The 27,489-nt window shown below is 44.6% G+C and overlaps 1 protein-coding gene across 1 annotated transcript in view; it reads right to left on the reverse strand.

The window, feature by feature from the left end:
- The window catches only part of LOC142587406 (cytosol aminopeptidase-like), a 97,410-nt gene that overhangs the window by 4,723 nt on the left and 65,198 nt on the right, over positions 1-27,489 (reverse strand). The window contains exons 11-14 of the mRNA XM_075698401.1: positions 15,901-16,003; positions 11,019-11,098; positions 8,834-8,983; positions 1,148-1,241 (exon numbers count right to left, since the gene is read on the reverse strand). Coding sequence (XP_075554516.1) covers positions 1,148-1,241; positions 8,834-8,983; positions 11,019-11,098; positions 15,901-16,003 — 427 coding nt within the window. The remainder of the gene's footprint in view (positions 1-1,147; positions 1,242-8,833; positions 8,984-11,018; positions 11,099-15,900; positions 16,004-27,489) is intronic.

Raw genomic sequence — 27,489 nt, forward strand, 5'->3', positions numbered from 1 at the left:
TCCCTTTCATCGCACTTTCTCTGAGTTCCATTTTTGACAGGTAAGTGGGTGATCTCATGCTATTTCGGTTAAGCAGTACAACCATTTAGTACCTGCTTTTTCTGAGCTACAGCCAACTATGGTTTAGCAAGGTTTCACTGTACCTCATAAGTATACTGGCAGGCCTTCAGAGTTTTTTCGGACGTGCCTGTGGCAATTTGAGCCCTTAAGAGCAGTAAAAGACATGCATTCACTTTTTTCGGACTGCCCAATTCTTCGAAGGTTTTCACGGCCCCTAGGGGGTCCGAAGAATCGAACATTGACTGTACAACTAACCAAGAGGACGCTTCAAATGGTATGTGAGGTGAACACGTGGCGGAAGGACCTATGTATTGAGGAATTAATGGGAAAGGAAGTGTGCCACTACTTGGAAGGAGCTCGAGCTCAAACAACAGTGCTAGCTGACGTTGAAATGTCCAAACCAAAATAAACTCTTTATACAGTGAAATGCAACACTGACGAGTTATGCGCGGGCTGAGAATATGTCAGGACAGTTGAGGTGGACTTTCCAGCAGCTGATAGAGAATCTCACTTGTGACAAAGTTCGGGCCTCTTACCAATGTGCCATGTGCCTTCAAAACCGCATAGTCAACATTTGTGATTGAGTTGATAGCGATTACGCTTTGGCCTGCGGCAGTGTAGGAAACAGTAGTTTCGTTGTGACTCAGTGAGTGCTTCGGCTGTGCGCCTTCAAAACTCTGAAGTCATCATGTGTCGTAACAACGTTGCCGGGGCCACCTGTCTTATTTCTGCATCTTTTCTGGCTAACTAAGCTTACTCTCAAGGAAAGAGTGACCTCTTGGTATTGTAGGAGCACAGCCTACTAATACAGTTAAATTCATTTTTCTCTTTAGTATGCATTTATGACAGGACAGCAGCGGAAGGAACAAATACAACAAGCAAGGTGCTGTTTGCTTGTCATACACATTTTATTCCGCTACCGTCTCAAGAATGTCGTTGTAAATTTTTACCAATAAAACAGGCGGGAAATACAGTTTGGGTGGCAGAAAAATCAAAGCGATAATATTACACACTTTGTTGGAATGCACCCACCCTACACCCCTTGCTGCAATTGCACAAGCTAGGCTGATGATTATTGTGCACATACCGGCCATGCCTGATCCCAGGTACGACACCTCATCCTTGTTTTCCATGACGCCTGCAATGTCAAGGTGCGCCCATTGTGGGCACTTGACAAACTCCTGGAACGAGAGACAATGAGTGCTGGTGTGAGAAACACTGGCACACCCTATGGAAAGCAAACAACACAAATGTTCTACGCCTGATTCCTGTAAACAATTTTTGACTCTATATGTGTTGTAAAAGCCTACATCCATACATCAATCACAACATCAACATAAAGCTTATAATGCAAAGGTACGTTGTCATCTAATAATATACTGTAGGAGGTCCAAAAGTCAATGATCGTAGTAGGACCCTCATTCAATCTAGACTTACAAAAAAACCAAAAATTGTTCAAATGAGGCAGAGTTTGAAGCAATGAAACAATCCTTTGATGCAACGCTGCGATGTACGTAGTGGGCTACTGTGCAGAAAATGCATCAACCTCAATAATAATTTAACAGTAATTTATACCTGCAATACCATGGAAAGATATGCTACACTACTACTTTTGAATATAGAACAACTGTACTTGGTTCCGAGCCCTACTGACACTGAGCATAGATAGACACGCAGATGAAGTACTGATATCAGATCTGTTAATATTTTCACCAAGTAGTAGTTAAATACAAGTTAAGCAGTCGGATGATAAACAATGGCACTACTAGTATTTATGAGCATGCGAGCATGCATTATGAGGCTGAGCGCCTGGCTCCTCGCACCTTTACAATGACATGAGTCATGCCTTTTGTAGGTAATGGCATTAATCCCAGGATGAAAGCCTCAACTGGTACAGCTATCAAAGAGCACGACTCGTGAGAGCAGCATTATCATGAATTGCTTATGCTCTACAAAGACGTAAGTGATACCGAAACACCACCTCCATGGCCTTCACAATACCAACATAGTCGAAAAGACACGTGCCTGGTCTTCCCATCCTACTTTTGTGCCTCAGTGATAGCGCTAGTATTTATCAGCACACAATGATACATGCACGACACAGGAGCATGACAAGGGGTATACATGACACATTTGGGGAAAATGCACTAAATATGGTTAAAGCAGGAATAAACAGAAAGTAGGCACTATGTCGTAAACACCTCTTTTCAGAAGAACTTCCAAGGAGAGCACGACACAAGTGAAGCAAATACAATGGTGTATTTGCATGAATATGAGTCTTCAAAATTTACAGCTTCAGAAAGCATCATGTGTTATATATTCCCTTTCATGGCAAGGATATAATGTATTTTTCTTTTCTATTTCACTTCAAACTGCAGTGAGTTCAACGCTAGGCACCACCATGACTGCTACCATGTAGGGAGTCCCCTTGTGCATGTCAGCCTGCGTGCATTGTAGCTGATAGGCATGCACTGCGAATTGCGCCACCACTCGTTATAGTATGACACCATCACATGCGATTGGGCACCACTCTGGAAAATTATAATTTTTTTTAAATATGCATGCAGGTTGCCTCGGGAACACGATAGCACTTCTTCCTGTCACTTTCACCCAGCAGCAAGTGATTACTTAGCTGAGCCAGACGCCAAGTTCCCCTATTTATCAAAGCTGATAGCTTTCTTTGCTTTTTAGGCCATTTTCGTGGTAGGTATGCTGGTGGTCGAACTTGGACAAGTGGAGGCTAGAAAACATGTTAAGAGAAAGGGCACATGCTCTCGGGCAACTCAGATGCGAAGACAAGTAAGGGGAGACTGTCACGTCTTGTGCCACCAAGTTGTGGGAAGAAAAGGGGGTACTGTAGATCATTAGCTCGCTAGCTCGTCTGTCGCAAGAAGGGAAGAGAAAGGGAACATTCCCTGAGGCAAACGAGTTGCTGGGAGGGGTCAGAGGTAGCAGGAGGGAAAGCTGCTGCTTGCATCGATGGTTTCTGCACAATTTTTCATACCTCTCCGCTTCTAATCTCTCGCGCACTTGTTCTCCTGGTCACTGCTATTTTGCCTCCCTATGGAGCGGTGAGCTGGACAGAGTCTTTCTTTCTTCTCCCTATTTAGGACACGGCAGTGCCACATTAATGTGGTTACGGCATATCAATCGTGATCTCAAGCAAGACAATCGGGGCTGTTGTGCAGGCGCCGTCAAGTGAGTGTCAGCCTACAAAATTACACAGTGGATCACCGATGCATGAAAGGCTTTGTCCTGTTCGAATGTGTCACAGGTTTTTCCGAAGTAGTACTGCCTGTCCTTGATGACACGAAGGATGACAGTGATCTCATTGACGGGGCAATCAAAATAATGACAAATGACACCACGTGAGTACCATATCTTACGCGCAATTACCAGTATTTTTTGTTTTTTTTAGCATCCCCTTGCATTTTAATCATAATACCGTAAAACCTCATTATGCCGTACCTGCTTAAAGAGTGGTTTCGTCTTAAAAGTAGTAAAGTTAAATCCCCGACCCAGCAGCCATTGAACATAATGCGTTTCGTATCTGCATAAACTGTACCGGCTTATTGCATACGCATAGGTTAACACTTAGTGTTTGTACTTATTGTAGCACAATCATGGCAGTAGGTTGGCCAGGCAGAAGAACGAGCCTCAGAGATCAAAACAGCCTCCAAGCGCAAACGCAGAGGGCGCTTGGAAGGATGAAGCCACATAACATCGACATCATTTTGGTGCCGAGCCACAGAGCGTTGTGGCTGGCTAGTGGTGGCCTGTGTTGCAGCATCGTGCAAGCTAGAGCTCGCATCATGCCAAAGCTCTGACAAAAGCCGAGTGCTCAGCATAAAAGAAAAATTGGACATCGTTCGTGCTATCGAATGAGGCACAAAGTTGGCGCTGGCATGCGAGAGGGATCTACTGTTGACTACAGTGTGTGGTATTTGGTATGCGAAAGAGCAGATGCTCGGCAGTGCTGCTGGGACTGTGAAAAGATGTCGGCTATGAGGTTCAAATTTTCGAGGTTTGACTTCTCGCCAACATAGTCTCTATTATTGCCGAAGTGTTGAATAACGACACTGAGGAGGATGAGCACAGGCAATTCAGGCCCGACAATGGCAGAAGCTGCGAGTTATGTCACTGTCATCGCTGCTAGGCTGCCGCAGCATCAAACAAAAATAAGACTTGTGTAGAGCGAAATGAATAAATAGTGCACGTTTTTTGCCCTTTCATCGCACTTTCTATGAGTTCCATTTTTTATAGGTAAGTGGGCAATCTCGCACTATTTTGATCAAGCAGTACTACTGTTTCCGATACTTTTTCCGAGCTCCGGCCAACTATGGTTTAACAAGGTTTCACTGTATTTCTTTTTTTTTTCTTTCTGCGAGACCGAAATTCCTGCCTCCCCTTATATTTATGGTTGCATTATAACTATAATGAATAGAGCGATTAGACACCACAATAGTGTGTTGCAAACAGCACCTTACAGCAGGAGAGCAGCAAAATGTAGCAAATTGTCACAGCCAGCAATAACATACGTTCTATGAAATAATGTCACTTCTGTTTTCCAAATCAGTCTTGTTTCAATAGGTTTCGAAAATATCTGCTACTTCGAGATGGCATGGCAAGAACTGTTGAATCCTCACTGCTACTCATGGTAAATCTTGACTACATGTCTATGAGACTAAGTGCGAAGGGCTTGAATTAGTGTCCTCCAACCATGGGGAAATATTTCATACTATGTATTTCTTTACAAGCATCCACTGTTGTATCCACTGCTATTCAGCTACCGTACAGAAAACTTACTTGGATAAAAAAAAAAACAAGAAGTAAAATCGTTGATCTCTAGGAGTGTGCATCAATTTTGCTCAGCTGCACCAAAATTAAACCAAATGAAGCATGCTTGCAGTTAAGGCAAGATTCTCCTGTGTGCAGTTAAGGCACACAGTGGAGAATAAAATAATAGAGCCTAACAAAGCATCAGATTGCCCATGAATATGTTTCCAAAGTGAACACAAGCTCAAATTTATATATCCCTTAAATGAAATACGGGCCCCTATAATTTTTCTTATTTGATAGCCAGGTCTGCAAACCTTGCAATTAGATAAATATTACAGCTAAAGCCAATAGATACTATTATACCTCGATATAATGAACTTCAATAATTCCACAGACCACTGCATATTTAACCCTCAATACAACAAAGTGTTCACACAGAATTTCAATATATCGAAATTTCACTGCTGCCGTGTGAAGGCATACCGAGGCAATGCTGTATATACCCGCATAATGGACGTTCTTTTTTTTCCAATATACTAAAGCAAAGTTCATTATGTGGGGTAAATTTCATGCAGACATTTTCAAAACAGCAAAAATTGAAAAGTAAGGTGGTAATGATTTGTAACATTCATAAGATAACTTATCTTTGGAGTAAAAAGACATGTACTATACCATTTGCAAACCATAAATTCACTCCACATCGAAACCACCAGACCTGCCGTTCAGGTCGCTGGCCGCTTCATCCACATTGTGGTTCCACCATAGAATAAAGAATCAACGCATCAGCTGTGTGAAATCGACGTGCCCCAGGCCAATCACACGTGGTGAAACTGAATGTGCGCTCTGAACAGCAATCTCCAATCCCGCCCCAGCTCGTCCTCGCAGCCGCTTCTGGCCATCTGCCGTTATCACAAGCATCATGTTGCGCATATGTTTTAACAAGCACGCTGGGTGCCTCAAGCGTCCTGCTCATTGGCATGTCAAAGTTTATCAGCGTTCGATCAGTGTTTCTGTTTCAAAAGCAGATAAACTCTACGTCCCGCAGCAGGCATATAACTCGACTTAAGCCCATGACACACCTGAAAACCCAAGGCAGGCAGAAAAGCGAGCCACACACACACGAATTCAACACTATGCCCGACTATGGCCACTATGCCGATTAAGTGCCGGCTGCCCCTTCTTCACTTTGACTCTCCCGTGCACCGTGCCTGGCCGCGCATCCTACGCGCTCGCTCTCCTATTACGTCAGCGTAAAGTATGCAAACTGCATACGTTGCAGAGAGCCAGTTGCATTTTTTTTCTCTCGAATCTGCGAGGTGCCTTTAAGCTGGCGTTGGCAGAAAGGATGAGTTAAGCATTAAGTGCGCTTGTTTTAAACACACAAGCGAGAGACAAAGATTGTAGTCTCTCCGAAAGACTACAGCACAGCCGTTCAATCGTGGGACTGCACAGTAGCAAAGTACGGGCTGCGTTCATTATGCGAGTAAATATGGTAAACTTCCGCGGGTGCAGATGGTTGAATGGTTGAATTAGATGTAGCTGCTTGCGAATGCGCCTCTCAAACCGTGCACCCTGTGACCGAGAGCGACCACCGAAGCAGAGCAGTGGCATGTTCCACATAAAGAGGATAAGATTCTATTGCACCCCGTGCGGTGTGTGCTTTGGGTGCAAGTGAAAACGTGCAAGGGTGAGCCAACAAGGATGGTGGTCTGATGAGCGCAGCCTTCATGCACGAGCAAGGGGAAAGGGGCGAGGCATAGCGAGCGGGGAGGAGAGTGGGGCGCAGGTTGGCGCACATCTTCTTTTCTAGCCCAGCTGTGGCTGCTCGTGGCTGTTGGCGTTGCTGACTTAAGGAGCCCGCACCGAGACGGTGCACCATCATGTCTTCCTGTGTGTTTTGCGCTGGAAGTTGCGTAATCTTGAGTTTTGAAGACAGGCTGAAGTAAGAGGCAGACAAAGCATTCGCTGCCGCGCTGCCGGCACTTTTCATGATAACGTCGTCCCACTGCAGGCAACACTAACAGCCACGGGGGTGGAGTGGACATGAAAGCATGGCTGGCTTCACTTTGTACCGCCAATGTAAAGATATCGTCAACACAGCACGAAACTGTATGTTGGGTAGCTGGCTTTCAAATTCGACAAAATGAATATCTTGTTCTCATCCAAATTTGTTTTTTTCCAATTGCCTGATAATGTGGGAGATTTTGCGGCTCCTTCCGTGGAAGAAATATCTGTCGGCAACCATATTTATTTTCATAAATGGTCAAATTTCAATATAACAGAATTTCGATAAAATGAAGCAAATTGCCAATTTTACCGACTCCACTATATGAAGGGTTAACTGTATACAGTTAAGTGTTGATATAATGAATCTCAATGTAATGAAGTATTTAACTCTTTATAACCTCTTGTCTATATAACGCCATGTATTTAGAACCTTAATATAAGGAAACGTGTTTATATGCGAGTTCAATTCAACGAATCTGTACTTTTTCCGCAAAGGAATGCCGAGACAATAAATGGAAACTTCCGTGGATGCGGATGGTCAAATAATGGAATTAAAAGCGGCTGCTTGCAAACGCACCTCTCAAATCACACGATATGCGACAAGAGTGACTGCCCTAGTGGAGCCGCATCATGTTCCGTATAAAATTCAAGTGCGATAAGATCCTTTCGTGCCCCAAGCACTGTCCACTTTAGGTGTAAATGAAAGTATGTCAGGATTAGAGAAGAAAGATAGTGGCTTCACGCCTACCCGTGCGAGCAAAAGGAAAGGGGGAGTGAAGTGAGCTCACGGTAATGCAATCAAGCGCGCGCGAGTGGGTGGGGGGTATGCTGGCGCGCGTCTCGGCCGTGGCTGCATATGGCTGTAAGTGCGGCTGAGTGCACATGCAGCCGCACACCCTGCTTTAAAGGTAATCTGGCATGTGTGCAAAGAATGGCCGTGCCAAGATGGCGTGGCACCATGTAAGCTGTTTTCCCGAGCGTTTAGTATAGGAGGTTAGGTAATCCTGCGTTTCGGTGACCCATTGGAGCCAGAGGCAGAAGAAGCATTCCCTCCCTGCTGCCGGCGCTTTTCCTGATAATGTCGTTCCGGCGCGGGCGACGCTATGAGCCGTGAAAGCATCGTTGTCTTCACTTAATTCATGCCGCCTGTATGAAGATATCGACGTACGTTGCATGAAACCGAATCATTCGTTGCCAACTCCTAAATTTATCAAAATGAATTGTTTTCTCATTCAAATTTGCTTTTTTTGATTGCCCGATAATTCAGAAAATTCTGCGGCCCCTTCCGTTTAAGAAAAATCGATCGGTGACTGCACTTAGGGTATTTGCATAAAAGATGGAATTTCAATAGAACGAAATTTCGATATAACGAAGCAAATTGCCGAGTTTACCGACTTCATTATATGGAGGTTTAACTCTAATAAGAAGTGCTAAAATTTATATATTTCTCAGGTGTTCAATTTTTATAAATGTTCACTGTTTATAAAGAAGTTTGCACACTTTCATGTGTTAAGCACGATGTAAATACACAACCTGCTCTAGAGTTGACGATAGTCACTCACTTACTACTAATATTTCTGTAGGCTATGTGCTCACTCATTCTCAGGTGCACTCATATACTCTTCAGCCATCGCTTATGTTTCTAGTGATGCTCGCCAACACCCACTCGTGTTTATAGTATCTTACATTCACACTTACCAGCATCCACTCATACACATACTTGGGTCAACTCACAATTGCGGACAGTCACCCATGTTCATACTCATGTCCACTCGCACACCATCACAGAATTTCGCTGTTACTGGCATTGACTGGCACTCACTCCTATTCGTACTCATGTCTCCTCGTGCCCTTCACCCCTTACTAACGCTCTATCTTACGCCCGTGAAATATGTAGGAAGTATGAGTCAGCCTACCCCTAAGTGAGTATGCTGACCTGTGCAGAAAATAGACAAATACGAAAAGGAACGTTCCAACAGGGACAGACCTTGAGGAAGGCTGCGGCTACACAGCAACCTCCTGCCCCGGCCTGCTTCGAGATGTTGTTGATGTCCGCAACGGTGGTCTTGGTCATCTGCTTGTGGTACAGCTCAAACAGGGGCATTCGCCACATCCGGTCACCTGTCACACGGCCAGCCTGCGCAACACCCGGGTAACGGCACCACACTATGGGTGAACCTGCTCTTGCTCTCCCGCCAAGTAGTCATGAATGCCCAGTTGAGCACAAGACACAGCTGTGGCATTCTTCTAGAGCATTGTACTTTGAGCATTCTGAAGCAGTACCTGTCATCAAAAGTATAGACAGCTGCCTAAATTGGCATACTTACATTCTTGAAAACTACACACTTCAAGACACTGACAACAAGGACTAGCGCAGACTCACAACTATAAGTGAAATAAAACGTCAGTAAGGCGAGTCTGTGCTTGTCTTTTTCAGTCTTTGGTTGTTTTTAATCTTGTCAAATGTGCAGTTCTCAAGAATACCTCCCAGTCTGACAAAAATACATTCCCCATTTTAGTTCTAGAGGAACACGTTCCAGTGTTCTAAAAATAATGCATCCAAAAGAAAGTACACCTAACAATTTTTCTCCAGTGTTCTAGAACAGCATATCCTATTGTCCTAGAACATCACATAACAATACAGTTAAAATGAAAAAGAAAAGAGAGAATGCATAAAGGAAAGAAAGCAAATATAAATTATATATGCTGTAAATTCTGCAGGAAAACAGCATACATACTCATGGCCAAGCTTGTTCAACCTACCAAAACAATTTTCTCTCACTATCCAAACACATGATAGGAGCCACATTGCTCCTCCCCTCTCGCCTACTGCAGGAAACACGTCTTCTCAGTAATGAAACAGGATGGAGTTCAGGCAGAAATTAGGTGCAGTGCAATGCCTTTTAATGCCCTGCATGCAGGCATCTTTACAGTGGAAGAGGAAAGTACTGTTTTGCCTGCATTGTTTCAAGAAAATATAAACAGAATGATCACTGTGATAGCAGGTCACAGAGCCAGAAGGCATTAACACCTTTGCACATTTTTAGCACTTTGGCATCTACCATGCAGCACAACCAATTCGCAATGACTTTATTCGCTATTCGCTCTTGCAGATAATGATGAGCTGACCACACCACAAAAGAACAAAGTGCAGATAGCCGGTGCTGTGCTGGCTGCCTTTAATGCAGATGTTTTGACAAGTATTTAATAGATGGCAGCACACTGCGGGTATCATCCAGTTGTCTTAGGTTTCGCACACTAGATGGACACATTTGTCTGCACTTTCAGCAGCAGTTCTTTGTAAAACAATGCAAAGCTTCCCACTTGCAAGACCCCGCTCTGTTTGTAGCCATTGCAAACAGAGTACTAGCTTCAAGAAAAACGAACAGGCTTCCAAGTGGGCACTTTCTTTTAGCACATACCACCGAAAACGGTATAGCATTACCATTCAAGGCTGTGCTTAGCCTGAAAGGGTCACATCCAAAAGTCTAAGAGGTGCTCTGAGTGCAAAACACACAAAGGTGCACTCCGCATTCCAGAATGTTATAAACTTTATTACACTTACTCTCTACTTTCTTTTACTGCACTTAAAGCACAAGCCTTTTGTGAACGAAATAAACCAGGCATTCTGTAAATGCAATATCTGTAGCAGATTTTAGAGCGATTTTCCAACAACACTCAACACACTGAAAGAAGTGAAAATATGCGCCCCGAAACACCAGGCACGGTAGAGCATCGAGGCGGAAGTGAAAGGATTAAAAAATATGAGAAGACTCTCAATTTAAATTTCTCTTTCAATTATGGCTTTCAGTAGTGTCATAACTTGCATGACTGTGTAATCAATGCATTAATCTTAGACTTAAATGATCAAGCCTAGCGACAAAGCTTTAAAAGATTAACAGATTTCATCTTCCTGCAAGTCTTGCTCGAAAACATTACACAACATGAAAGATTTAGAAGATATGTTAAGTTTTCCCATCCTTCAAGTTAATTTTGTTGCTTGCTGTTAAAAACAGCCACAAATTCTAAATGTTTCCAACTTTCAATAAAAAGGATGGCCACATCCTTACTTAACTAAATATAAATCACCAAACGTGCTTGGCAACACATCTAGTAGTTACTTACATTGGGTCACCAGACAAACTGAGTGCCACACTATTCTTTTATCTCACCTCATGCAGCAGGTTCCAGAGGGCATTGGAAGTGCAGAAGGCGCCAGTTGCACCTGCACCCAGTGCAACTACCATAGCACCTGCAAAGTGCAGAAAGCAAAGCAAATTTGCACTTTTATTGTAGTAATCATCATCATCATCAGCCTATTTTATGTCCACTGCAGGACAAAAGCCTCTCCCTGTGATCTCCAATTACCCCTGTCCTGTGCCAACTGATTCCAACTAGTGCCTATGACTTTCTTAATTTAATCACCCCACCTAGTCTTCTGCCGTTCCCGACTGCACTTCCCTTCTCTTGGCACCCATTCTGTAACCCTAACGGTCCACTGGTTATGTAACCTATGCATTACATGATCTGCCCAGCTCCATTTCTTTCTCTTGTCAAGGTGTTTATTGACAGGGTACGCAAGGAGTGAGAGGTCAAACTCGGTGCGGTAGTCAAAACCCTGTGAGCAGTCAGAACCGGCCCCGCGTGTAGAGCACTGGTGATGCACCTGACTGACCGGCACTTCTTTGTGACATTTTATACGCTGGAGATGCGCTGGGCTAACCGGCGCTTCTTCTTCGTTCCACTCTTAATGTCAATTAGGATATCAGCTAACCCTGTTTGCTCTCTGTTCCACACCGCTCTCTTCCTGTCTCTCAATGTCACGCCTAACATTCTTCGTTCCATCGCTCTTTGCGCGGTCCTTAACTTGTTTTCGAGCTTCATCAGTCTCCAAGTTTCTGCCCCATATGTTAGCACCAGTAGAATGCACTGATTGTACACCTTTCTTTAGATAGATAATGGTAAGTGTCCAGTCAGGCTTTTACAATGTCTGCCGTATGCACTCAAACCCATTTTTATACTTCTGTGAATTTCCTTCTTATGATCGGGGTCCCCTATGAGTACCGTATTTACTCGAATCAAATGCGCACTTTTTTTTTTCAATGAAACGGGTCCAAAAATTTCGTGCGCATTAGAATCGAGTACAGCGCTAAGTCTGCGTTACCATATCGCCATTGGCATTTCAAAATGGCCGCCTCATACGCGCTTCAAGCCTAGCTGCCGTAGCTTCCTCCATGTGCTGTAGTAGGTGTGCTTAGGCAATGCTTCCTTTGGCTTAGGTTAGTGCACCATCCGTCTTCCCGTTTTCTGTGTTTGCTCTATCAGCATGGAAGTGCTGACTGCAAAGACATACATAGTTCATCATGATGCCGGAATTAAAAGGGAAGCGATCACGTGTGCGGAGATGGATGGAAATTGGGCCTCATCATGGCTGTTCGGACTTCCGGAAACTCGCATGCGGGAGTGGCGCAAACAGGAGAGGCGTTCTACACCGGTAGCTGCTACGTATGGCGCAGCCCTTATCTTGAAAGTCAGCTGCAGCGGAGACAGGATTCTACGTATCTAGGTGCACTATGCTGTGTTCTAGTCGCAGGTCAATTCCCTCACTCTTGCTACTACACTTCCTAACTCCAGCGTCTAGTTTCTGCGGTCAACGAGTGAGACGTGTTCATGCTTGTGTGCTCGTGACGCCATGCTCGTTAATTTAGTTAGTAAGCGAATGCTTAAAAGTTCATATGGCTGATAAAATTACTATCCTTACTTTCCGCATAGCTGTCTACTAATTTGCTCTCGTAATCGAGGCTTTGCCTTTCGCGCGAAACCGTAAGTTTTTTTTTTTATTTATCGCAACTTTCATGCATTGGAAGTAAATCTTTGTTTTTTCCAAATGAGAGAAAGTTGTATTTCTGTAAGAAAGAATGAGGTGTGCGGTACTGTGAAGGACTTTTCGTTCTTGACGGCAAACAGGTGCGCGTTACAGTCGAGGGCATTTCTTTTCTTCCATTTTTTGGGGGGTCATGAAAAATGGGTGCACGTTACAATCGAGGGCACGTTAGAATCGAGTAAATGCGGTAATTGACTTAGGTAAATACACGCCTTTACAGACTAAAGGCTGACTGGCGATCCTGAATTCTCGTTACCTTGTCCAGCTATTGATCATTATCTTTGTCTTCTGCATATTAATCTTCAACCCCACTCTTACGTTCACTCTGTTAATCATTTGTTGTAATGCAGTAGAGCTTTCAAAATGTAACTGAACAAATTAGCATCGTTTAATGCTCATTTATTTTATTTACGTATTGTACATTGTAGACTTCTAGTGAAGCATTTTGTAAGGAAGAAGTACAGCGCTGCCCAATGCCAAAGGGGAGCACTTTTAATGTGTGGCTCTGACTTTGCTGGCCGTGATTCAAAAGATTTTAATTTTTTAAGTTCTCCACATTTCGAAGTTGAACTGGCTCCTCCTTCAAGAGTCAGATTGGTAGAGCCAGTAGCGTTGCTTGTAAACTTTTCTTTTTCTTTTGTCCGTACTTCAGCTGGGCAGTGGCATCGCGAAGTACTTTAGTGTAGAAGAGCCCCTAATGACAAGTTGAAATTATTTCTTGTCTGTTGTATATGCCACGACTCCAAAAGGAGGTGTCTTGCAGGATTTCTTTCAACTTCTAGGATGATTGCAAGGTCAGGGTCAATTCTGTGGTCATAAGTTTCCAAGCACTCGACAACTGTGCTGCATATACGATTAAAGTTCCATGGTTTCTACGGAAGCACTCTGGAAGATAATTCATCTCACTGGGCTGGCAGAGCAGCCGGGCAGGGGACAGCATCTCAGCCCAGCTGGAGCGAGGACAAAAGCGAAAGTGAAAGTTTGCAAGCATCACTTCTGGCTCTACCGACCTCACCCCTGCGGAAGGCAGTCCAGCTTCGAAACATTGGAAATTAACATCCAGCATCTTTCAGTAGATGTCAAATTCAGCCCTAATAGTTAGTTATTCCCAACCAGACAGATGTCAGCTGAAAGTTCACGCTGAACTGCACGGATGTGCAGGATGGTGCCAGCAGCAGCGCCAAGCACAAGTAATCTGCTGCAAAGCTGGGGGGAAGGTTTGTGTTCTTGCGGGAAATACAAAATCTCATATTTTATTGCGATTGCAGTTACAGTTAAACCTTATTATGACAAACTTCCAATATAACGAAATTCTCGATATAACGGAGTATTTAGCTTTTCATACCCTCTTGTCCTTAGAACACCATGTGTTTAGAACCTCAATTAGCGAAGTGTGTTTGTATGCAATTTCAATTTAACGAAATTTCACTGCCACCACAAAGGAATGACAAGACAATAAATGAAAACTTCCGCAGACGCAGATGGTCAAATGATGGAATTACAAGCGGCTGTTTGCAAATGCACCTCTCACATCACGCGCCGCGCTACAAGAGTGACCACCGAAGTGGAGCCGCATCATGTTCCGTATAAAGTCCAAGTGTGATAAGATCTTATTGCGCCCCATGCACTGCGTGCTTTAGGTGCGAGTGTAGATGTACGAGGGCGAGACAAGAGAGATGGTGGCTTCACGAGTGTTGCATTCCCGCGCGAGCAAAGGGAAAGAGGGGGAGGGGAGCGAGCTCGCGGCAACGCGATCAAGCACACGCATGCGGGCGGGGTGGGCGTGGATTGGGGGTCAAGTCGGTGTGCGTCTCGGCTGTGGCTGCGCATGGCTCTAAGTGCGGCTGAGTGCATATGCAGCCGCACTCCCTGCTTTAGAGGTAATTTTGCGCGTATGCAAAGACTGGCCATGCCAAGATGGCGTGGCACCACGTAAGCTGTCTTACCGCGTGTTTAGTATGGGAGGTTGTGTAATCTCGAGTTTTGATAACCCGTTGGAGCGAGAGGCAGACAAAGTATTCGCTCCCCACTGCCGGCACCTCTCCTGACAGCATTGTCCCAGTGCGGGCAGCGCTATCCGGAAAGGCGCCGGCAGCAAGGAGCGAATACCTCGTCGGGTGACGCTATCAGCCGCGAGGGCGGAATGCATGAGAAAGCACGGCTGGCTTCTCTTAATTCGTACCGCTGAGAAGATATCGTTGACCTACGTGGCATGAAACTGTATCATTCGCCAACTCCCAAATTTATCCAAATTAATTGTTTTCTCACTCAAATTTTCTTTTGACCGATTGCACGACAATACGGAAAATTCTGCGGCCCCCTTCCGTGTAAGAAAAATCGATCAGTGATTGTACTTATTTGCATAAAAGGCCGAATTGCAATAGAACGAAATTCCAATATAACGAAGCAAATTGCCGATTTTAACGACTTCGTTAAATCAAAGTTTAACTGCATATGGACACTCCGGGTAAATTTCTGCCGCCACCACGATGTGGCCATGCACGGTATGCCATAGGTGCAAGTGAAAGCTTGCGAGGGTAAGCAGATGCGGCATAATCTCGTGCACATAAGGGAAGAACGTGGGGAGGAATATCACCGTCTTCCATTACAAAAAAGGCAGTGGGTGGAGGAGGCTCTACTGCGCAGGCCCTATATTGACAGCGATCTGCGGTGGGCACAAGCCTAACTGCGTTGAGGACTGGTGGCTTCGTGTGCGCCGTGTTCTCCCCACTAAGTTCGTGACGAAGTGAGTCGGAGCACAAAGGGCAATTCTGTTGATGCTGCTGCCGCTCTTCGTTACGCCAGCATTATGACATCGACTGTCCGGAATCATTGAGTGAGATGTGTTCGCGTTTCCCTGTGTACATGTGATAATGTGCTTGTTAATTTAGTTAGTTACAGCAGTTTATCAGCTGATAAAATGACTAACTTTAGTTCGTATAGCTGTCTAATAATTTGCTATCGCAATCGATGCAGTTTTTCTGCACTTGTGTGCTCCTGCGCATGCCGCACAAGGACGGAAGGCAGACGCCCTCCTCCTTTCCACCCTCTCCTCATCTTTTCTCCTACTCTCTCCCTGCGCAGGCAGCCAGGCAGTTCCCCACTGGCAACGCAACCCTCCCAAGAACCGGTCATCATGTCAGGTTTCCAGCTAGTTAAAGACACCCCACCTGTGAGGGTGGCAATGTCCACCACTGCCTTGGGGTTGAAGGTGTCCGCATAGCAGAGAGCGTCAGCCAAGATAAGGCGTCCTTCAGCATCTGTGTTGTCCACCTGTGGAAACAAAATTACAAGAGCTAATTAATAAAGCAAAATACACGTAGAACAAAGCTGAAAATAACAGAGTGGTTCACAGAAAGCTTATACTGTTGCCGGATGATCTTTAGGGCATGACAAATTTAGACAAGCTTGATTATTTATACATTTTCTCAACACCACCATTCATTCCAATGAAATGGTGCATAACGATTTTCACAACACACACTATTAAATTTTTTGGACTCCACAATGTGCCTTAGCTTGGCCTGCGTCTCCTCCACAACAAAAGTACTGAAAGAATTGGCTGTTAGATAACCACACGTCATAGACTAGTCAATCCAGCAGTCAGTCACCAATCCTAGGCTGCAGCCAAACCGCGTGACAAACCAGGCCAAGCCACCAAGCCTGCTTTTGCTCATGTGTGTCATGTGCATCCATTGTTTGTTACTTGATGCGTTAAACAGAAGTAGGGCCTTCAGTAGTCATCAGACATTGCTCCAACTATAAATTTTTTCACTCCAAATCATTAGGCAGCTCTTAATGACCCCAGCACCACTCTCATTACCTGAACAAGGGCAGCGGCAAACTAATGCACGTACTACTAGACAGCGACAACAGCAAGGATTACCACAGCTGTATGACTACTGGATGGCAGTCAACCTATAATTGTATACGTTGGTTGCATTACACTGGCTAAATTTAAAGGAATGTTGAAGAGAATTGTCAAACCTGTTTAGACTGATCAAGAATCCTTTAAAACTGTATCTCAAGACATGAAGTTGGTTACTAGAAATAAAAATTACGAATGTATATTTCTTTATATTTCGCACCGAAGCCAGTGCCGGTAAGTGCCAGTGTGATGCCAGCAGTTAAAAGGAAGTCCAACAACCATTGCCATGGCCACAGGTGGTACTGGCTAACACTCCCAGGGCTAGTGATGCATGCATACATACACACCCAGGAAAATGGATGGGAGGGCAGCTGCCATGGTAGCTTAATCTGCCTTTTTCATTTTCCTGTGCTGCCCTCTGCCGCACAGCATTCTAAATGTTTTGGAAGGGTGCCGGGGTTTTTGCTGCTTGATTTGTGTTCATGTGGCCACATTGATTGCGTTTCAGTTGTGCATTCCGTGGATCACGAATCATTACAGGGTGTCTACCAAGTTGACATTTCCAAATTCCCCGAGTTTTCCAGGTTTTCCCTGAATGCCTTTGCGAAATTCCCTGAGTGATGCAGAACTGTTTTATGTGAAGACGAGCTGAAACCATATTGCCCGATGCGCTCACTCTCTAGTAAGCATATAAAAAACGACTTAATCCAATTTGAATACTAAGGAGAAGTGTTCATGTTATTTAAGAACAGAATAGAAGGAAGGGGTTAGTAAAATGCACAGCAAATAAAATGTCTTTGAAAAAAATTGCAAATCGAGTCGGACATTTTAAGATACGAATAAAAAAAGGAGATCCATACAAAAGCAAATATTTTCGAATATGAGCTATTTCTATCAACTGATAGTAAGCTCAGTGGTATGAGGTCTGAACTTTGTCATAATTGAGATTCATTCTCAACAGCTCGTAAGTCTACCGCAACTGTCCTGACATACTCTCCTCAGCCCGCGCACGACGCCTCATTGTTGTTTCACTGCTTCAAAGAGTTTATTTTGGTTTGGATGAGGGACACTTGCATCTCGGCATCAGCCAACACTTTGTTTTTTGAGCTCAAGCTCCTTCAAAATGGCGGCAGCACGCTTCCTTTCCCGTTCATTCCTCAATGCGTAGGACCTTTCTGTTCTTGCACTCGTTCCGTCACTCGTTCGCCCCACGGACCATTTGAAGAATCTTCTTGGTCAGTTGCACAGTCCACGTCCTACTTTTCGAACTCCTTATGGGCCGCGAAAACATCCGAAAAATCGGCCAATTGGAAAAAAAATAAATGCATGTCATTTACTGCCCTTAAGGGCTCAAGCCGACACAGGCACATTCGAAAACGCTCTGAAGGCCTGTCGGTACACGTATCAGGCATATCGGTGCTCGTGTTGTGACGGGAAATACGGGGTGTACGTGTGTATAATTAAGGAATACATACTGTGTCCTGTGGCAATAGCCCCTTCCCATGCTTGTTACGCTTCACTGCAATACTTTTGCGTACGCTTTACCAAGTAACATTCCTGTACAGAGGCGAAGCTGACTTTCGGAAACCGGCATTATGCATCGCACCGTGCTTTCCAAGCTTCTAAGCCAATCGCGAGGACCGCAAAGGCGGATTCAGTGCCATTGCTGAAAACAGCGAATTCTCTCAATAAAGAACACTGCACCCAATGACAAGAAGCTTCATAGCGAACGTTGAAGCAGCTAGGCCTAGCGTTGCCGCAGCGATGGCTACGGCTGCCAGCGGATCTGCGTGCGAGAGCACCGGTTTGAGGCGGCGAGGTAATCAAAATGCCAGCAGTGGTGGCTTTTATTAATGCCGTTTCGGACCTGCGGTCATGGCAAAACGTCCGGAAAATCGGACAGCGAAGAGTTCTTGCGTACGAAATTTCAGACGTTCTGATACACTGACTCTATGGTGTACGTGGTGGTGGTGCCGCGAAGCCGTCCAAATTATCGGGAATCCGGAAAGTCGGTCGTTGACTGTACACTGACAACTCCTCCAGCCGACGACAGGCCGTCAAAGACGATTCATTACGATTTCTGTCTTGCTCGAGCCAGCTTTACCGCGACTTTCGACCCTTTCAATGAAATTACAGCTAATTTTCCCTGATAGAGGGACAAATTTCCTGAGTTTTCCCTGAGTTTTTCTAAACTACTCAAAATCCCTGAGAATTCCCGGTTTTCCCGGTTTTCCCGGTTGGTAGACACCCTGCATTATTAATGGCTTCTCCGGGGCTGATTGGCGGTCCTGGAAGCCATGAAGCCCTCAATGACTATTAGGCGAGCAGGCTAGAGTGCACTGTTGTGTAAACAGTGCGGCCGTTAGAGGCACACTGAGTTCCTTTGCCAACACGGCTGCCTTGAAGTTTGTTGTCGACAATTTCTGCACTTGGAGCTTGCTTTTGTATTCTTCTTAAACATTGTTTAGACATTTGGCATATTCAAGAAGTCTTCGAGTGCAGCATTCTGCGGCGGATTTATCGGAGCGGTGCACTAGTTTACATCTACATCTATAGACACACATCGTTGTTAGGGTCAAACATTGTGGAAAAGGTGCATCGCTGATGTGAAATAATGTCAAAACGTAGCAGAACAGACATATCCTCATATGTACCATGTTCCACCCTGAGACGAGTCAATATGAGCTACCGAACACTTAAACAACGGCAACTGTGATCCAGATAACATATTACGGGCTGTTAATTTATTTCTGATTGTCACTTTTCTGTAGCTCCATCATACTTACAGTTTGTGCATACCATAAAACATCATTAGAGAAAACTATGCTCACATAAATGAAGTGCTCATATGTAGGCCGTGTTGTTCTTTCGCGAAAACGCGGATGCCATCACTGATACCGTTGGTATACCTGAGTGACACAGTTTTTCATGCTGCTGTGTACCAAATGCACCGTCTCTTGTTTCCTGTTTGACGCAGAGGTGAACAGTACATCGCTGGAATTGATAAATGTGCCAGCATAACAACATATACAGACCCACCCACTATGTAGCGAATGCAACCACCAGCCTACCGGTATGGTGACATACAGATGTTGGCACAGCTCTGTGTCGCTGCTTGCCGCTTATTGTGTATGCGTCATGCGAACTGAAGTGTAGTTGATTTCAAATCGTAAAAGACAGAACTGAACTGTAAAAGCAGTTTCCTTCGTCCTAACTTCTTACATTTCAGTTCATGTCCGCCACTAGTGGGTGCACGAACACAACGACGCCAGGCTTAACCTTCGCTTAACAGGATCAACACTGGCTTGAACTTCTTGTGCACGGCTTCAGAGGGTTGAAGCTTGTGCATTTCAACTTCGTAGGCATGTTCTGACTCGCCCTGGGCGCGATTAATTATATATACAAGCGTGTCACTATCGTGTTGTTACTTCGATGGCCAATCACGCAGGGTTCAGCCGAACGATGGTCGGCACATTGATTTTGTCGGTGCCGTCGACAAGAACGCCCGCCAGAGTGCGACAACTCGCGCTTGTCGGTTGCGTCATTGTCGGCCTGGTACGATAAAATGCTTTCAGTGACACACTGTACTGAATAGTCAGTCAATCGGTGACGTGAGCATCTTGTCAGTCTCGTATCGACTTAGTGTTACCACGTCTTAAACGAGTACGTGAAGTCAGGCATGCGCTGCCACCACCAGCAAGTCAGGACCGACGCTGCAAGGAGACATCATCAGCAACGTAATGTTTTTAAGTGTCGCCCTACTGTAATGCACAGGCTTTTCGTTAAATTTGCTAGCCATCAATGAAAGGTGGCAACTACCTGGCTCAGGGTGCAGTTCGAACCATTCAGACAAAGCCCTGGCTACTTCCTGTTTTAAAGTGGAGTTGTAGTCTCACGCACCGCATGTTTTCGGCACTGCTACGACGTCAAGCTGCCAGTGGAGTTTCAACACGGTACGTGGCACGAGTGTTTGCAGCAGCGCGTCTGAGCACTTCATTTTTTTTTTTTTTTCGGGAGACTTTCCGGCGTACAGCAACATGTGCAACCCTTCCAAAATGTTTCGCGACTAATCTGCTATGGCAGGGCGCATGAGCCGTCACGCTACGAAAGAGGCGGATTGGCAATGCACCTTTAGAATGGAAACAGTGCAAAGAACACAGTAGAACGTGTTGTTGGGCAAGTTACTTGAAGTATTGGGGGTACATGTGAGCATGACATGTAAACAAAGAAAGGAGTAGCAAAGAGCGCTAAGCTCTGTTCTTTCCTAGTTTCTCCTACCAAGTCTTTGTTTCCACCTCACGCTAATGTGTACCTCGTTGCAAAGAACAGACTTGTTCTTTGCACTGTTTCCATTCTACATACCACATACCAAGTGACCCAACAGCTAGCTCTCTTGAGGTAAAGCATCGCGCGTGCAATGTGGTGGGTTTGGCTCTCACTTGAGGTAAATCGTCGCACTGACATTTTCTTTTTCCTTATTGATTCTAAATTACGATTAAACATAACAATGAATGTGCCCTATGCTTTCTCTGGCTTCAATGTCTACACTGTTGATATGCTCGTAAATAATTGAAACTGAGTCCCTCAAATCCTCTTATTTTTCTCACTGATGTCAAGGATTTCCAAGCATCTTCTTGCACTAGCAAAAGTTTTTCAAGCTTACTAACATCACTTTGTTACTCCTTAGTATACAATGTAATTCATGTTTAACAATAAATAAAATTAACTATGCCGTCAAATTTTGTGACGTCAAAGTGAGCAGGAATTTCAGCCCAGTGTCATACATTTTATCACAGCGCGAGTGACTTTTAATGTACAGCATTCTTCTCAGAGTCAAGCTATTTTTTTGTACCTCACCTTACTGTTTTCGTGGATCAATGGAGCAGACAACTACCACCATCTGCAGTCAAGGATGGGAAGTAACTAATGCTTTGGTTAGTGGCCGCTCATAGGACAATGGGGGAGAACAAGCCAAGTGTGTAGAGTGGTAACGGTGCTGACGCATAACTTCGATGCTCAACCCAAAGCGAGCGTCAAGTTTCGCTGCGCCAGCATCACATTCTGGCACTGGTAATATACAATTCTGTGCGAGCTTCATGTGCCTGAATGTTTAACTGTCGTAGTTGAGCGCTCGACCAAAAAAAAAAAAAAAGTAATTTGAAGACTTCAAGGGACACTAAAGTGAAAAACGATTTCTTCTGCATCAGTAAATTACCTTTCTACAACCCTAAAAACACCACACTTACCACGATAAGACGCTTGGTAAGCCAGAAAAAGCGCAAGAACGAAATACGGATGGCAACGCCTACTAAAGTTCCCGCACTTGGTGGCTGTGAGGTCATGGATTTTGATGGCATCTTCTAGGGCCTACTAATTATATATAGCGGTACAGATTGACTACATTGTGTTCTAAAGGAATCAAATATTAAACATGGCAAGTTTCAGGAACCTTTATTCAGCCAGCACGGCCCAAATGCGAAAACATACTTTGGAATCCCTGACGTCACGCTGACGTACCAGCGCTGGGGTTTCGGCGCGAATTCAAATACTGATGCTTGGACTTCCGTTTTCTCATTTAATAATCAAACTATCTTTTTTAAATCACTGACTGCAGGGTTCTCAAACAATGTTCCATTAGTTTAAACTGATTTATTGTTTCGCTTTAGTGTCCCTTTAAGAAACTAGGCAATAGAAAAATGACAAAGCACATCTCGGGCTGCAGCGATTTACACAACGCTTCACATTACATAGATGTCAACTTCAGTTGAGTCTGCAATTTAGTACCAAAGAAAGGTAATTAACTGATACAGCTCAACTTATTCAGTGTCCCTTTAATGCAAGAGGCACATCTAATGATGCAAAGCTTTCTTTTTTTTTTTTTCAGAACAGGGCATTACAACTTGAGCCTTTCACTGCTGATGAATAACTGCACCTGCTGTTATGGACTGGTGGCTATGGCACTACGCTGCTGCCGAGAGCACAAGGCTGCGGGTTCGATCATAGCAGCGGCGGCCCCATTCTGATGGGATCGGAATGAAAAAATGTTTATGTACCATTCTTTGAATGCACATTAAAGAACTGCAGGTGGTCAAATTTAATCCACTACTCCCCCCCTCCCCCTTATGGCATCCTTTGCAACTCACTGTGCAGCTTTGGGACGTTAAAGCCCACAGTGTAATAAAAAGCCGATGTTTTGTACAGTAGGATATACACAGTCCCATACACTAGCAACGTCCTCCGGCGTGGAATCACTGGTCAAGGTGTTTGTTGGCATAACGACGCTCAAAAGTCCAGGATTCCCCTTGCAAGCTGTAGCACATGTATGTGGCAGCAGATTGCAATGATGGGCTGCTCTATAGCATAAACAAAGTTTACCTTAACCCTTTCAGTACCGAATTTCTTTTCAAGGTGCAACAAATCCAATTTCTATTTTTAAACTGATATTAAAAAAGAAATTCAGAGATAGTGCTAATTAATTTCATTGATTAGAATAATTACACTTCCTATGGCAACTTGGTTTTTCAGAAACAAATTTTATTACTATATTTCAGATATGGCATCTTCATTTCACTGTCATTGTTCCTTTGGAGACAACTTGTCATGAACATAGAACTGCTCTGAATCCGAGTTCATAAGAAATTGAATCACTGCATCACTCAAAGAACATGCAGGCTTTTTGTGCCAGTCAGCCATATTGGAAAACAAGAAATGCTAGCAACACCAAGAGTTGCTAAGTTTTGTTGCACCCTTTGTCACATAATACCCGCCGTGGTTGCTCAGTGGCTATGGTGTTAGGCTGCTGAGCACGAGGTCGCAGGATCGAGTCCCGGCCACAGCGGCCGCATTTCGATGGGGGCGAAATGCGAAAACACCCATGTACTTAGATTTAGGTGCACATTAAACAACCCCAGGTGGTCGAAATTCCCAGAGTCCTCCACTACCATGTGCCTCATAATAAGAAAGTGGCTTTGGCACGTAAAACCCCATAACAAAATTTTTTTTTGTCACATAAAAACAAAACCTAGCATAAAGTTTTAGTTTAGCCAACTTCTGAGTAGATGGCCCAATCTGTATACTGTGGTTAAATGTTCCCGAATCATCTTGGGCACGGCCAGCATCAGCAGTGAGATGAGTATGCTCGAGTAGGCTCATCTAAAAGGGTCAATTGTGCTTCTGCTTCCTCCCAGTCATAGAGCTTCATACAATAATTACTAGAGGGAACTCTGGCACTAGTGCCTATGGCAGCTGGAATGGGAGTGGTTGAAACAGCTTGGGAATTATGGGTAGTACATGGATTTGCCTAAACTTTGTTCTTCTGGCTTCAAATGGCTTTGTGACTTTGTAAACTCGTCATTTTCAACAGTGTATTGCGTAATACATAATTAAATGAACATTATTAAAGTTGTCTGATGGCAGGATTCGAACACAGGAACTTTAGCACAGACGACCAATGTTGAAACCATCATGCCACGGACTCCTGCATCGACAGGCGACATATAACACCCTTATGAATTTATCACGGGCAAGCCAGTGCCTTGAGATGCCAGGCGCATTTCGATTTGGTCGCCTCGACAAGCTCAATCGTTTCAATTAGTAGCGATTGTGCCTGTTCGCAGCATCTTCTGCACTTAGAAAAGTACAGATGACTCTCAAATTTACGACAATAAAGGAATACAAAGCGTAATAGACAAATCCACAAGAATGTGTGAATCCACAAGCACGAAGATCAGACAAATCCATGTACTTCCCATCATTCCCATGGTGGCTCAATGACTGCAGTGCCACAGTTACCTCTAGTATATTGTAGGAGACCCTATGCTCCCCCGGTCTGACCAGCACTCCTCTGCAAGTTTGCTATTCACGAAGTTTGTTTGTGCACTTACTGAGAGGATCGGAGAAAACTGACGTGTAGTTGGAACACAGCAAATGGAATTCCTACAGTGCTACCTAAACCGCCGGTGACACCTGCTCTCCAATGTGCGTGAAACTACACATCAAACGCAAACTATAGCAAGTATTAAGACAGTACATTAATCCAATATTGTAAGCAGTACTACCAGAAAGCATAGCACACATATATCTATGTACCAATACATTGTAGACCACTTATAACGTAGGTTGTCGGAGTTGCAAATATCTGCACTATGACCAGAAAAACATATTAAATGGCTAAACACGTTTAACACAGGCAGACAAAACAGCTGTGTGTATCCGAGAAACAAAGCATACAACTGGGATGTTTGCATTTATTGAAATTTACAAAGGATGAAAGGTCAACGTCCGAGCATGCATGGTTTTCGTGTGAAGCAGGCAAAGTAATAGAGAAAAAGAAAATGCTATAGAGTCACAGAAATTTTTTCAGGCCTGCTCAATTATTTAGACTTCCCCGGGGCACCATAGAACCAATGTACAATGATAATCAAAATTTCGGATGTTGTATGGTGTCTCATTCACTTTCTTGGAGTAATTTGTGTGCGCTTTCTCAAAAACATGACAATTGTGGACCAATTTGCCACCATTCAAGTGTTGCCTGTACCCTTACTTTCATTGTTGAGGTGGTTCGTCCGCTTTCTATGTGCCCGCACCACGTGTTTCGTTGACTTGGCACCAAATTACAACATTGGTCATTGATAGCTCTTGACGAGGCACGTTAGTTAGGCCTAGCCGGTGGTATTGTTGGGTGGCATGCCATCGCAGCAAGCTTGTCCTTGAAAATGGCACGTGATCATGCGCACAGGCTGAACCAACAACAGCATGCATGATATAAAGTTTGGGTTCACGGGCGATGGGCCACCAACTATCGCCAACGCATAAATAACTTTGTATGTGCTGGTAGGAATGGCGGAAGGTCGCATGTGGACATTAACGAACACTCCAAACTGATTTTGTGCAACACAGCTTAAACTGACAGCATTGCAAAATCAAGGTCCGTACGCACTGTATCGGCATTTCACGACGCTGCGCATCATGACAGACGAACCGGAAACACACCCGCAACCTTGACCGTCACAAAACTTTCAAAATTTGTTTGTTTTCAGCCTGCCCGACTGCTCACATAGTTTTGCGACCCCTTCCATATCCAAAAATGTCAGTCGACGACTCTGTTCACTTTCTGCAAACAAACTGAGGAGCCAAAGAGTGACATTAGGCACATGTTCAGGGCAGAGTGCACGCCTCTGGCGAGTGGCCGGAGCAAAGGCTTCCTATTGCCGAGGCAACTCCCGCATGCCTGCAGAGCACATACATACAGGGCACTGCCGCCGTTGCTCTCTCTCTTTTTTTTTTCGCTCTTTGTTTTTTGCTCTGCGTGTCCTCCTCCTCCTCTGCATTGCCCTCATTTTTCTCCCCTCGGCAGGTGCACCTTGTTGAGAGGTACACTGGCTGCTTCACTTAGCTGCAGATTTTCTTTCGACCACATCACACTCGAACCTCACTATAATGAAACGGGATATAACTAAATAATGGTTATAATGAAGTAGATAAGATTCCCCTTAAAATCCCCATAGAGATCTATCATAAGAAGCCAACAAACACTGACACCAAGGACGACATAGGGGAAATTACTTGCGCTTAATGAATGAAATAAAGAAACAATAAATTAATGGAAATTAAAGTGGATGAAAAAACAACTTGCCGCAGGTGGGAACCGAACCCACAACCTTCGCATTTCGCGTGCGATTCTTGGTAGAGCATCGCACGCGAAATGCGAAGGTTGTGGGTTCGGTTCCCACTTGCAGCAAGTTGTTTTTTCATCCACTTTAATTTCCATTAATTTATCGTTTCTTTATTTCATTCATTAAGCGCAAGTAATTTCCCCTATGTCGTCCTTGGTGTCAGTGTTTGTTGGCTTCTTATGATATGACTAATAAAAATCGGGACCCTCGGTTAACCCCCTCTCTTCCCATAGAGATCTATGTATCTAAAACCTCAAATTACTCTGCCAATGGATATAAAAAACATAGATTCATCTCCGAAGCCAAAAAATACCCCACCGTTGCGCACTGTGTACACTGATAGTAAACTGTGCACAGGCAGCAGCTCATTATTGCACTTCTCTGCTGACCTCTTTCTCTTGCACATGCCTGGCTGCGCGAGCCGCACCCCGCTGTGCAGCTAGGCATGGTTGTGTGGAAGATTAGTGCAGTCACTTTGTTGCAGCATGCCGCTCAGGCAGGTGCAGCTGGGCATGGTCTCCGAGATCGCCCCGATGCAATCTCGGGGGTCACGCGCAAGCCTATGCAAGTTGTGCCATGCTGCACGGCTAGGTACAATGGTGCGAGATTAGTGCATTAAGTTCTTGCTTTCTCCATGGCACGCTGTGCAAGCAGCCGCAGTGGGACCTTACCCAAGAGACCTACTCGGCATAATCTCGGGGGTCATACCCAGGCAGCTATCCCCCTAAAGGGTGTCCCGTTCACTTCTCCCTCTCCCTGCAGCATGCCGCAAGGGCTAGCAGCTGGGCGCATTGACATCGGTACAATCTCGGCCGAGCTAAACCCGCACAACTAACTTCGCCTGCCTCCTCGATCACACAGCAGAGTGCTGTGCTGCTGCTTGACCATGACGAGCCAAGTGGAAAGTGGACGTAAAAGACGATCACAATGGAACAGAACGCAACTATCTAAGGCTGTCGCGTCAGGCGCTAATGAGTCACGTGTTGCACATGCCGAAGATTCTTCTGTTGTTTTATTTAAATTTTGTTGCATGCATAGCCGTGCAGCATTTTACGAGCCACAAGGTCATCTTATTTCCATGTTTACAATTGTGTACCCTATTGGGCATATATTGCAGTAAATGGCAACAATGTATATAACGATGTTCGAATGTATTACCAGTATTTTGTCTTGCGCATCTGCGCTATAAGCAGCATGCATGGAGTCATGCATATAAC

This window comes from Dermacentor variabilis, chromosome 7 (assembly GCF_050947875.1).
Source record: "Dermacentor variabilis isolate Ectoservices chromosome 7, ASM5094787v1, whole genome shotgun sequence".
Classification (NCBI taxonomy): domain Eukaryota; kingdom Metazoa; phylum Arthropoda; class Arachnida; order Ixodida; family Ixodidae; genus Dermacentor; species Dermacentor variabilis.